Genomic DNA, 13,071 nt, shown 5'->3' with positions numbered 1-13,071 from the left:
TCCTGCACTGATATTCAAGATGTGCAGCTGTACTTACCATTGCTGCCAGGCAAGAAGGATAAGCAGACATCCATAACAAATCCATTTCCAAACTGCAGAATTTCAATGCATTTAGCTGGAAAACAGGAACAGACAGTGTTGATCTTATTCACTGTAAGTAATACAGTTGCACTGTCCTTTCCTAATACATTATATAGTTAAAATTTCCCATCCATTTTTCTCTTAAGGAGCTAAAAATCTTCTACACTTTTTAGAAGCTTAAATAATAACATTATCTTCTGTGGGGCCATAGAAATACATCCAGAATCAGTTAGAAGATAAGTCACTATTCTCCATTGAGTACTAGATCTATACAGCTTCACTGTGATAACACATCAGAAGCAATAAATATTGCAAAATATATCCTGTGGCAACAACATTCACTACACAGGCAGCTACAACTGAATCCATTTGCTAGAAGAGCAGCTAGAGAGATGAAAAAAAACCTGTAAACACCTCTGAGATCTAGAAATGGCTAAACTGGTAAGTCATCCAGATCAAAATAAACAACAGGATAGCAAAAAAACCTCTCTACAGCCGAAGAATTGGTCCCTCCATCTCTGGAACCCAAAACAGCAAAACAAAATGGAAAGGAAAGGATTTCACAGTGTTTTCTGGGAACATGAGAAATGTCTTCCAGCACATGGGACTGAAGATTGGCACCTCCCACCTATCTCTCTCATGCAGGCAAGGGAATGCAAAATCTTCAAATACACCAGATAAGGAAGAAAGTACCTTAAGAGATGCAGTCACTACAACTCAACTAGCAAATAACACTTTAAATCTAGATTATCTACCCTATTTATTTCTTATGTATTTCAAAAAGCTGTTTTCCCATGTGTCCATGCAAGAGTCTAGTTCACGAAAAGGTCAAGATCCTGTTATCCTAAACTTCATTGGACTCAAATCAATAGTAACAAACAAGTGACACCTTTCTAATGTCAGTATTAATAATTGTACTACATAATTTTCCTTCACATGCACATACAGCTAGTCTGCTCCCATGTTACAGGGCAAAATGATGGCTCATATCATCAGATTCTGAATACATATTAAAAAAAAGTAAATTTAGCCAACACATCACTCATGAAAAACAAAGGTAAATCATTCTGCAGAACAAATCTGACCCAAGGCTTTAAAAGAGCAATACAGTGTTTTGTTGTACCAAAGTCTAAGAGAAATCAACATAGGTGCATTAAAAGATGTTAGTATTTAGTCTATTACTTAAATGGACAAACATTTATCACTTTTATTCAGCCAGTATGTTGTCCCTAATGTTACAAAAATGTTACCTTCTGAACCATGCCGAGACCAGATTCTCACAGTGGAGTCAGAAGCTGCAGAAGCTATTAGCAGGTTTAGGTCAGGTTCATCTGACTGGTAGACAGCATCCACAGCACAAACGGCTTCCGTGTGGCCTTTGAGGGGAACGCTTTTGACAGGCTGAGCAGAAGAAAACTTTACAAATTTTTAAATTCCAGTAACTTATCTGAGAGAATTTAACACTGAAAATGAGTTGTGTACCTGCAATGGCAGAGCATCTACAAACTATGCTTAAGCTATAGCATATTCTAAGAAACCCAGAGAAAGGATACAGCACATAATGAACATTAACTTGATTTTGCTCAAAGCTGAACAGAATTAAATGTTGCTGTGTACACTATACAAACATCATCACTCCTTGAGGAAAGTTTGAAACAGCATAGAAATTAGGAAGAGCAGTTTTCCTTCCTTTTTCTACTTCTCTTGTCCCTCACCCTAAGGAACATCTCACAAAAGTCTGGAGAACTTTGGTGAAGGAGAACAGAGAACACAATGAAATAGTAGCACTAGAGCAGCTCTAGCAGCAATGTTTAGCGTGTTCTCACAAATCAAACCAGTTTTTTATTCCTTCAAAATGACAACATGAAAAACAAAACCTCTAAGTCTAGACTTAAGTATCTACTTTCTAAATGAATAAATAAAGGTGATTCAATTTGCAATCTGTTCCTGATAAACATAAAGACCAAAATGACTTTAATTCTGCAACTACCAATCATCCAGCATTTATACAAATTTTATCACAAACATATCTGACATCTCTTTCCAAAATATAGCTTGGTATGCCCCAGCAAGAATTTTTGATGGGTCTGATATAGAATTTTGTCTGGTTTTAAGAGTTTACACTAGTCTAGAACTGTCATTAAAATGTGTATATTTAGCCATATTCTTTTGCAATGATTGCCATAAGGCTGTGCACCACATCAGCATAAAAAGTTAACAAGAAGTCTGTATGTTATCTTAAATAAATGTATAAATAGTTACAATGGATCAGGATCAGAAATAACTTACTTCCAAGAACATTCCCACTTCAATTACATTCTCCCTACTATGCATTTCCCCCTACTATGCATTCTCATGCACTTTAAAGTGCCAAGCCTAATCTAGTTTGAGATAGCCAGTGAAACGAGTTACCTACACAGCCATTCAGAAAACAATGCCTAATAAGCAAGATTTTACAAGTTAGATAATAGATGGTTTTTTTCATCTAAATTTCAGTTCATTCTGAAGGCTCTATTACACAGGACTCCATCTTTTGCCTTATATTTTACAGTATGAAGAATAAGTTAGCATGTCTCCTTTCTTTTCTCAATTTCTCTGACAAAACTCAATTGTTCTACGCATTTTTTAATTTTATTTTTGTTAAGCACCTACCCCAACTTGTATACCATCCTTCTAAGACTACCTACAAACAAACATCACACTGTTGCACAGATTGACTGGAAATCACTAGAAATGGACATAAGGAAATGAGGAAGGAGGGTACAGAAAATGTCAACTCAGAATGGATCTCATAGTTTGAAGATTTTAAGGTGGTTTAAAGAAAAGAGCCACATGACATCAGAAAGCTGATGAGTAAAGAAGAGACAATCAAGATCTTTCAGACATGCTAAACAAATCCACCTGATGACTGATTAGTTAGTTAATTTTCTGATTTGAAAAAGATGAACTATAGAAAAGAGGAAACAACATTTATAGTAAAACACAGCACGACATAATACCAACAATTACAAGGATACACACATGGGATTCAACAGTCAAAGTAAAACAATGAGGTATGAACCAGAAATATAGACAAAACAGATAATTTGAGATTAGTGAGAAACTAGTGAAGAGGGAGCTTTGAAAAGGGGTTACTCTAGCTTACCTGATTATTCCATGTTTCTACACCATTCCAATCCCAAAGAATAAGTTGTTTATCAGATCCACCAGAAATTAACTCTGTTTCAGAAGCTAAAAAATACGTTTTGGTAAGTTTTGAGAACTCTTACCTTTGTAACAACAGACAACAAAGATAAGCAGTTACATTGGTTACAAGTCAGAAAATATCACTGGTAACCAAAGTTTCCATCAAAATAAAGTATGGCTAATAGGAATTGCACTGGACAGAACAGCTTAAGAGCAAATGTATTACCTAACACAGCATAAAGAGAAAAGTCACAGGAATATTTAAAGTTCTGGATGAATGTGATAAAAATATCTTTCCAAAAGAATCTCAAATCCAACACTGTAAATTAATATTTTGGGCTTTTGTTTGGTCTTTTTGAAGGATAGGAAAATACAGCAAGAGAAATCTAATCAAACAGAATTCAAAGGTCCCACATGAAAATTTAACTCCCACGTTCCCTGAAAATAATTTCTTTTAATCAGTTTTAAGAAGAATGTGTTTTATTGCAATCAGCTGAAGGATGGCAGGTCTTATCACCATTAAACACTAATGTTTTCACCTCAGTACATCTCCTCCAAAAAGACAACCTGCACATTACATTAACAGTCTAATCAATGGCCCCATTTCTCTTTGTCAGTAATTTTCCATAAATGCCTAAGGGCAAGAATAAGTGCCTTTGAACGGTCTGCACTAAGCAACGCTAAATCTTGGAATTACTATCAAGCAAAAGCCTCCTAAGTGTCTCAAAGATTCCTATCCATCTAAAGATCATAGTTTTTCGTGGATATGAACTCTATGCAACTTAAAGCTGTATAGTCAGAGATTGCTCATAAAGCACTGAGAATCAGTTTACAAAGTTAAAACAGGCAAGACTCCAAACCCTTACTAAAGAGCCCGGTGGCAGCTCAAGCAGCACAGCCACCAATCTCTCAGGAACACCGCAGCCCTGGGCAATCATCCTCCCAGGGTGCCCTTGGCTGTGAGGCTGGAAGCAGACAGCCCAACCAAATCCCCACACTCACTGGGAAGCTCACCTGGGTTTGGCAAGTCACATTCCTGTGAGGAGTGATGTCAAATTGAGGCCACACCTCGAGTACTGTGTCCAGTTCTATGTCCCTCAATTCCAGAAGGACATTGAGGTGCTGGAGCAAGTTCAGAGAAGGGCAACGGAGCTGGTGAAGGGTCTGGAGCACAACTTTATGAGCAGCAGCTGAGGGAGCTGGGGTTGGGATTTTTTAGCCTGGAGAAGGCTCAGGGGGGACCTTAGCTCTCTCTGCAACCACCTTAAAGAAGACTGTAGCCAGGTGGGGGTCGGTCTCTTCTCCCAGACAGCTAGTGACAGGATGAGAGGATATAGTCTTAAGCTGCATCAGGGGAGGTTTAGGTTGGGCATTAGGAAGAATTTCTCACAGAATGGGTGATTAGACATTGGAATGGGCTGCCCAGGGAGGTGGTGGAGTCACCGTTCCTGGAGATGTTTAATGAAAGACTGGACGTGGCACTCAGTGCCATGGTCTCTCTGACGTGATAGTGTTTGGTCATAGGTTGGACTCAATGATCTGAAAGGTCTCTTTCAACCTAACTGATTTTGTTATTCTGTGAAATACCTACTGGAAAACCTAGTTTAAGGCGAGAGGATACGCTACAACTCCCCATTTCCTTCAGTTTACAGCACAGCCCCTCTGTTGCCGGCCCGACCCTCCCCTACGAGGACAGCAGCTGCCCGGCCCCGAGGGGAACCAGCTCCGAGCCCCCCGCGGCATCCCACACCCGAAGGGACAAGGGTTACTCACCGCGGTCCCGCCGGCGGACCCAGCGCACGCAGTTCACCCTGCCGGCGTGGCCCCGGAGGGTGGCGGCCACCCGCCTCGCCTGCGAGACACAGAAAGCACCGACGTGAGGGACCGGCCCTGACCCGGCCCCGACCCCGGCCCCACCCGCTCCACAGCCCCATCAGCTAACCGCTGGGTCGTAGAGGACGACGTCGTGGCAGCTGCCGAAGGCGAAGAGGCCTCCACGGCCCCAAGATACGGCCCCGCCACCCGCCCGGTTGGCGCAGCAGGCGACATGACAGAGCGACACGGGCGCCGCCATCTTGGCCACCGCCGCGTGCGCGACCCCGCGCGGCTCCCTTGGCAACGACCCCGCGAGGGGCGGGTCCGGGGGAGGAGCGGCCTGAGCAGCTCCGGGCGGGTCAGTGTGGGATGCTTGGGGTATTTTTAGGGGAGGTCTTAGTTTTAATCTTTATTGCACCTTTTGCCAAGCGCTCAGAGGTGTAAAAGGTTTAAAACTTTTCTGTTTGGTTGGGATAAGGGGTTTTTGTTTGTGTGTATAGAAGTTACAGAATCACAGAATCGGGATGGAAAAGAATGAGGCCATGGAGTCCAACCTGTGACCTAACACCACCTTGTCAACTAGACCATGGCACTAAGTGCCATGTCCAGTCTTTCCTTAAACACCTCCAGGGATGATGACTCCACTACTTCCCTGGGTAGTTCATTCCAGTGTATAATCACTCTGTGAAGAAATTCCTCCTGACGTCCAATCTGAACCTCTCCTGGCACAGCTTAAGACTGTGTCCTCTCATCCTGTCACTAGTTGCCTGGGAGAAGAGGGCAATCCCCACCTCCTACAATCTCCTTTCAGGTAGTTGCAGAAAGTGATAAAGTCACACCTGAGTCTCCTCCAGACTAAACAACCCTAGTTCCCGCAGCTGCCCCTCACAGGACTTAGCCTCTAGACCCTTCACCAAGTTGATTCCACAGGTACTAGGAAAGAGCTGAGTATCAGAGATCATGTCGTTGTTAGCCATTTCTAGTCTGTTTCAGTCACTTTTGAAGCCACCTTCTGATAAGGAGTCATGCTTAAATTAAGTCACTGACCTCGGGGTGTGTTTATTACCCTGTATATGATGTCCTAAAATTAGTGTCACAGAAAGCAGGAGAATTCGCAATGAACAATGGTCAGGGCCCAGACGGGTGATCTGAATATGTTTGAATGCCTCTGTTTTTCAAGAAAGGATGTGCTTGAACTGCATCAGCCATTTAGCTTCACAGGCTCAAGGGTTTTGCCAGTTCCCAGTAGCTACAGGTGCAACCTGCTGCCCCACAGGCTGTGTAGGAGTCTCAGCAGGACCTTCAAGACCTCCACTCTGCCTCCAAATGCTCTGCACCACACATGCAGAAGGCCCTGGAGTAGAGGCCAGGCTGAAGTATAAATGGAGAACTCTGCAATCAAAGTGTGGAAAGGCAGAGAAACAGAGATGTACTTCCCATCCCCAAATCGCACCTGGGATATCCTGAAATAATTAAAACTGAACTGAAAAGCTGGAAAGCCTGGGCTAGAGGTAGAAGTCATCTCTATGGGGCTGTGCAGGGAATGAGGCAGGGATCAGGAAGAGAAAGCAGAAAGCAAGCAGACGTCCAGAAGAAACACTGCATACCATAGGGAACACTTTGGGCCCTGAAACTTTCCTGCCACGCCTTCATCTCCCCATGTGCCTGTGTGTTCTTGAATGCTGGCTGTCAGCAGCGCTGTAAGCTGACACAAAAACGTTCCAGCTAGGCACAGTTTTTTCCAGAGGGTATGAGAGGAAGGAAGCTGTGCCTGATCACACACAAGATACAGCCAGAAATGTTAGCTGCTAAGGGAACAAATGACTCCTTGCAGAAAAATGCATGGATCTAGTAATCAAAGCATGCTTTAACTGAGGAGTGCTGTCCTGAGGTGCCAAGGATGGCTGTACAGCAGTCAGGTTGCACAGCAACCCTCTTCTCAGCATGCCCTGCCAGGGTTGGAGTCAGGGCTCCGGCAGAAGGAGGTCGGGCACTGCCAAAAAGCTGGGTCATGTTATAGGAGTTGCCTCTGTTGCTGTGGGAACAAAACTGGCTCTGACTGTGATTGTAGGCATAAGCGTAGGCTTTTCCAAGATGGACTGGGTGAGGGATTCCTCTGTGACACAAAAAGTTAGCTCAACTGATAGATAACCCACTGCTGCTGCTGTCCTCTTGGAGAGCTTTGAGGTGCACGTTATGCCGGAGGGTGCAAGGGCACTGTGCCTCCATGCTGCAGGGTTTTGTGGCGCTGGTCCTCTCATTCTTAGGCCACCACCTCAAGGATGGTGCTTTCCCAGCCAATTTGAGAGAGCACATTGTAGAGGGTTGCTAGTGCCAAGTATTGCCACTGATTGCCTCCTTTCTCCAAATAAAGGTCTGTCACTACAACCTTGTGTCACTCCAATGCTGCCCAGCACTGCAAGAACTGGGATAAATCAACACAGATTATGGACTTGAAAGTACCATGAGGAATGCTGTAACAGCACCATGGCAGCATGGCCAAAAAGCGCAGGAAGCTGGATTTGTGTCAGGACAGATCAGCCCAGACAAGCCTCATTTCTTACTTTTTGTAAGTATTATGTCTGACCAAGTCCTCATTCATGTGAGACCCTGAGCCTTGGGTCTAACCCAAGAAAGTTTTTTTGTGAATTCTCTTGAAAACTGAAATATCTTGAGGATAGTATATGAGAAGTTCAGAATATTGGATAATTATAACAGAACCAATACGCCTTTTAGGAATGTGCTTTATAAGGAATTAATGGTGATGGTCAATGATGTTACAAGGATGAAAAAGGACTAGTCAGCAACAGCCAGTCTTCATTCATAGCTAATGTCCTTACTGAATTAAAATCTGTCCTTGCTGTTTTCCTTCATAGTCCTAGAAAATAACTTCTTCACTTTTCAGAAATATACGTAAAAATAATCTTCTGCTTTTTGCCACCTTTGGTGTAATTTTTGAGGCATAGGAAGAGCTCAGTTCAGTGAACATCAGAAATAGTTGCTGTGGTGCCTAAGCAGACTTCAAAAGTCACTCCATAGCTTTATTCACATCTTTTACATGTCCCAGTTTGGTTCTGCCAATGGAGTTACATCAACAAACTCCCATAAGGGAGTTTGTACTTACACTGACAAAAGGTTTCTTGAGCTTAAAATAAATTTGCCAGTTAGTTAGATGTTGGAGTAACTTCAGTTATTCCATTATTGGAATAAATTTGTTCCAATAGTAAAATAGTAGCAAAATAGTAATTTTGATGGTAAATTCATCTCTGCAAGACGGGTTTTGCAGGCAGAGGTGGCTTAGTGCTCTTCACATGCTCCCTACTCAACTCAGTTATGCTTACAGCTTTATGATAGAGACTGAAAAAATACACCAGTCAAAAAGTTATATATAGTATTTAATGTATTTATCTATGCCTAAACATTGAGATGAAAATATAATAACGTTGCAAATGTGTTTTCATTTCCTGCAGAGTGTTTCCAAAGTATTATACAGCGTGTTTAGCCTCATCTTTCTTTTCTTGTTTTCTGAGGAAAACATGGTGTTGGATATATATTGCATGTATTGTTAATTGAATACATGTTGAGAAGAACTCTAGTCTTTGCTAGGTTAAATCAAAGTTTTATGCTTTCTGTTATTGGGTGGAGTCTTGTTGATGTAGAGGAACATATATTAATAGACAGGAGTCATCATACATGATACTATGAAAAGCAGCAATCGTATGTTAGGTTTAAAGTTATATGTAGTTTAATTCTATAGAAGAATGTTCAAAAGTTGCTAAATGAGCAAAGCCAAGTACTCAGAGGTTGGGAGGCCTTGTTCTTGTAAGTTTTTGACCTTAGCCTATCTTTATGTGTCTTCATTGTATACTTGCCTTATGAAGTAATTCCTAATGCAGTTGCCTCATATACAAGTTACTGCTTGCTATTTTTACTGTAGGTTGCTTGCCTCCAATATCAACCTGGACAAATAGTGTCTGGAGAATGAGACAGCTATTCAGTATTTTAATTTCTCCTCATTAGTTATATCATGGCTGTATAGTAATCTTAGCCCAGAATTATCTTTTTCCTAGTAGCCTTCTTCTACGGCCACAGCACCTGAATGTCTCAGGAAAAAAATTATGAGTTACGTTTTTCTTTATAAGATAACTGTTAGGCAGAGGGGTATTATTACATTCATTTTCTGGGTGACAATTTTTTCATAGACCAGAATTCATAATAAAATCACAGACTCATACACTGGTTTGGGTTGGAAGGGATCTTAAAAATCATCTACTTCCAGTACCCCTCCCATGGTCAGGGACACCTTTCACTAGACCAGGTTGGTCAGGGCCCCATCCAACCAGGATTTGAACATTTACAGGGATGGGGCAGACACAGCTTCTCAGGAAAACCTGTTTCTGTGCCTCACCACCATCACAGTAAAGAATTTCTTCCTAATATCTAACCTAAACCTACCCTCTTTCAGTTTGAAGCCATTCCCCCTCATCCTACCACTACATTCCTTGATACATAGTCCCTCCCTCTCTTTTCTGTAGAAATCCCCCTTTAGGTACAGGGAGGCTGCTCTAAGGTGAACCCAGAGACATCTCTTCTCCAGGCAGAACAACCCCAAATCTCTCAAGCAGCATATATCTTCAGTGATGAAGTGCCTGTTGTGGAAGACAAAGAATAACATCCAGAAGAAGGGCAAGCCACCCACAGCATCCATTGCCTCCAGCTTGGATTGAGAGGCTTGAATTGAAACTTAGAAATCAGATTCCAGCACTGGGGCACTTCTGATGGCTTGCTTGGGGCCAAGGTTTCATCTGTGGGATCAGAGCAGGAACATTGTGAAAATAAATAATAAACAATAGTGACCAAAACCATAAAGACGAGTTTAAATTACTTCCAAGCTTCACAGAGGATACCCCATACAACATAGAGAGGCTAGGAACAACTCTCTTGCCTTTGACATGTTGAGTACAGATCCAGCCTCTTCCTTTTTGTCAGCTGTGAGATCTACTTTGGAAGGCATTTCAGTGCATGAGGAATACTTATGGGCTTGCTGGGATAAAAAAAGCAGATATTGTCACTTGAATAGGTTTAATTTAAAATGTTTAGAATAAGTTTTTAGAAACAATTTCTCCTTTAATTCATCTCACTGAGGACTGAAATCTGAATGATTCTGGTGAAAGAAGTTGAATTGAACAAATCTTAACTATAGCTATTTCCATTTTTCTTGAAGGCTGTATTCTAATTATTTTATGAATAGCTTACATTCTCACTGCCAAAATGGGTTTCTGATTTTCTAAAGAAAAAATAAATTAATTATTTAGAAATATCATTCAAAATTAGTTCTCCAAACAATGACTGTAATTGCTGGCTGAAAGAAATTCCACAGAAAATCTCTCTGATTTTCTTTTTTTTTTTTTTTAAAGGAAGACCTAACGCAAACATGACCTAGAAAATTGCTTAGGGGAAAAAAAAAGAGAGAAAAAGGATGAAACAGCTTGTCACATAATCCAATTGATTATGCATTATGTTTTTGAAGCAGAAGCTCTAAAAAGAGACATGATAATAGGCATTCATTCCAGAGGGCGTACGTGTATAAACACACACACACACACACAAAAGAAAGAGTATGTGGAAATGCCATCTGGAATACTTAAAATCATATTTTACACTTGCATTCTGTATGTAGATTTGGTATGGCTTCTACAGGATATTGTTTCATACCATAGAATAATATCTTCCAAACCCAAAAATAAATTGGGTAATAATCTCCTGACACATTTCTTCATTTTGAAAAACCCAAGCTTAACATGTTGAATTATGGTCAATGGATTATTTTATTTGTACACACACACACATATATATATATACACACACATATATATATATATGTATGCAACCACATCCACTACATATATATTTATAATGGATTTGATCAGGAAAGGTTGTTGCACAAATTATATGATATTTAGTAATCTCCTGAAGGATAAGCCGGATCCAAAGCCTTCAGCAGTCAAACAGATTCCCAGTATTAGATGAGGCTGTGAGTCAGGGATCTGGTTACTGACACTAGGAACTGGCAACTTTTTTTAACTGTATGATAATGCCACATTTCCCTATTCTTTTTCACTGTCTCACTCCTGGTACCTTGATGAGCACAGGTAGGAAAATTAATAACCTTCTAACCTTCCCATCTTGAGCTGTCACGGGTTTCAGCTAGGAGGAAGCACAAACAGCATTACAAATTTGTATGAGGAAATCCCCATTTCCAGTGCTAAGTTCTCAAAGGCAAACGTCTGCTGAGTCTCAGAGCTGCAGGGGAAAGAGGAACATGCCACAGCATATTCAATACTCATACAGCAGCCTGCTTGTGTTGAGTCATACTTCCTCTTCTAGGAAAGGTAACAAAAAACTCTCTAATTTCTGTCAAACTACAGTTTCCTTTTAAAAATTTGGGGGGGGAGCGGTGTTCTTTTTTTTTTTCCTTTTGCTATTGGTGTGTATTGGCGTACGAAGTTTCTGTAGTAGACAACAACTTCTCTGGAGTATTTGATAAACTGCTTTACCACAGGTTATAGATGAAGTTGTAAGAAAGGCTTGAACCTGTCCTGATGTAGTGGCCACAAAGCGCCCTGTGCCATTTAAGTTGGAGTTGGCATCACAGGTGACTCTATTGTTTTTCCCCTATCACCCACAGCAGGACACAGCTTGGACAAATGCCACAGGCAACAGAGGAGAAATAAAAACAAATTTATTTTGAAAGGGGGAAATATGCTTTCTGTTTAATATGGCTCAGCTTATATAAGCGGCTCAGAAGAAGACTTCATACCACACCAGCATTAAGAAAACATTGTTAATAAGAAAGATGTTTCCTACAGAGATATAAGGCTGAATAATAGTTGATGGGAAAGAAATTCAGAAAGTAAAAAAATTGACTGAACACAGGCAAAAAAAAATCCCAATGGTAAATCAATCAAAGTATTCCAGATTAGGAAATTGCAGTGTACTGAACAGGAACTTGTAATACCTCTTCAGATTTAAGGTAGTGAGAGCTGCTTTGCACCTAAATCTAGAGTTCAACTTCCTTCTTCTAAATAACAATTCTAAAAATCATACTCTTTGGACTTCGAGTTAGTATTTTGATAGTTAAAATTGACTCAGTGGATAAAATGGAAAAAAAAATGAAAATTAGTTTGCATAAGGAAAACACCATGAAATAGAGAAAATATGAAAAGCTACATTAGTTTAACCACTTGGAAAAATATATACAACATAACTCAATCTGGCATTTCCAAGCACGAGTTTTAACTCTCATGTGCTAAAGTGTTTTAAGGCAAGTTATTTTGTTTAATCTAGTCATAAACAGAACATTTAAAGAAGTAAAATACTGAAGCAAGCATGTCTAGAGAATGAGGGCAAAAGCAATCTCTGCACCAGTGAGCCTTACAGGACATTCTGCAAATAGCTTTGCATGAAAGAACCAGGCAGAAGGGGCACCTACCAAAAGCCTGCAGTGCACACTGAAATTCACTCATGAGAATCAAACTTCTGCACACTCAGCAATAATAATACTCAGACAATAGATGCTTACCTTTCATGCTGCATAAACTGTCAACAAAACCAAACTTACACAGGGCTAGAGTGAATTTTTACATCATTTTGAGGACATGAAAAAATCTCATTTCACGAAGGAATCATCATCATCATCATCATCATCATCATCATCATCATGGCTGGGCTTCGCGAACGAAGATTTGGGAAGGCTCTATCCACATTTGCTACAGGCACGCTGGTGGCTTATGAGGCCAATACGTGACAGACATATCCGATTGCAAAAGGCACAGCAGAAAGACTCCTTAGATGGTGTATTCTGCAAGACACGGTTCTTTCTGTGTTGCCTTTTTTCTTCGAGGGTGATCCTGCGTGTGTTCTCAAAGGAGACAGCTGCGTTATAGATGGTGTGTCTCCAGGCCTCCCGATTGGAGGCCAGAGTAGACC

The 13,071-nt window shown here is 40.9% G+C and overlaps 1 protein-coding gene and 1 long non-coding RNA gene across 5 annotated transcripts in view; one reads left to right on the top strand and one right to left on the bottom strand.

The window, feature by feature from the left end:
* The window catches only part of ELP2 (elongator acetyltransferase complex subunit 2), a 37,915-nt gene extending 32,559 nt beyond the window's left edge, over positions 1–5,356 (bottom strand). The window contains exons 1-5 of one of the 2 annotated variants that reach the window (XM_027740799.2): positions 5,210–5,356; positions 5,041–5,119; positions 3,227–3,312; positions 1,332–1,482; positions 38–115 (exon numbers count right to left, since the gene is read on the bottom strand). In XM_027740799.2, the coding sequence (XP_027596600.2) occupies positions 38–115; positions 1,332–1,482; positions 3,227–3,312; positions 5,041–5,119; positions 5,210–5,341 (526 nt within the window). In that variant the 5' untranslated portion in view covers positions 5,342–5,356. The remainder of the gene's footprint in view (positions 1–37; positions 116–1,331; positions 1,483–3,226; positions 3,313–5,040; positions 5,120–5,209) is intronic. The other variant, XM_039387511.1, reaches the window with a different exon arrangement.
* A 16-nt stretch (positions 5,357–5,372) lies between these two features.
* Positions 5,373–9,951, top strand: LOC113998259. Of its 3 annotated transcripts, none has more exons than XR_003544398.2 (3): positions 5,373–5,440; positions 7,457–7,651; positions 9,618–9,951. It is a non-coding gene; the product is annotated as an uncharacterized LOC113998259 (long non-coding RNA). The 3 variants fall into 3 exon arrangements; XR_005565885.1 differs by lacking the exon at positions 5,373–5,440 and adding an exon at positions 5,857–5,893; XR_005565884.1 differs by lacking the exon at positions 5,373–5,440 and adding an exon at positions 5,922–6,012.
* Positions 9,952–13,071: the final 3,120 nt, after the last annotated feature.

Source organism: Pipra filicauda, unplaced genomic scaffold, assembly GCF_003945595.2.
Source record: "Pipra filicauda isolate LSUMZ 115617 unplaced genomic scaffold, ASM394559v2 scaffold56_size3634133_pilon, whole genome shotgun sequence".
Lineage (NCBI taxonomy): Eukaryota > Metazoa > Chordata > Aves > Passeriformes > Pipridae > Pipra > Pipra filicauda.
Note: the sequence above shows the minus strand (reverse complement) of the source record. Positions and strands in the feature narration are given on the sequence as shown.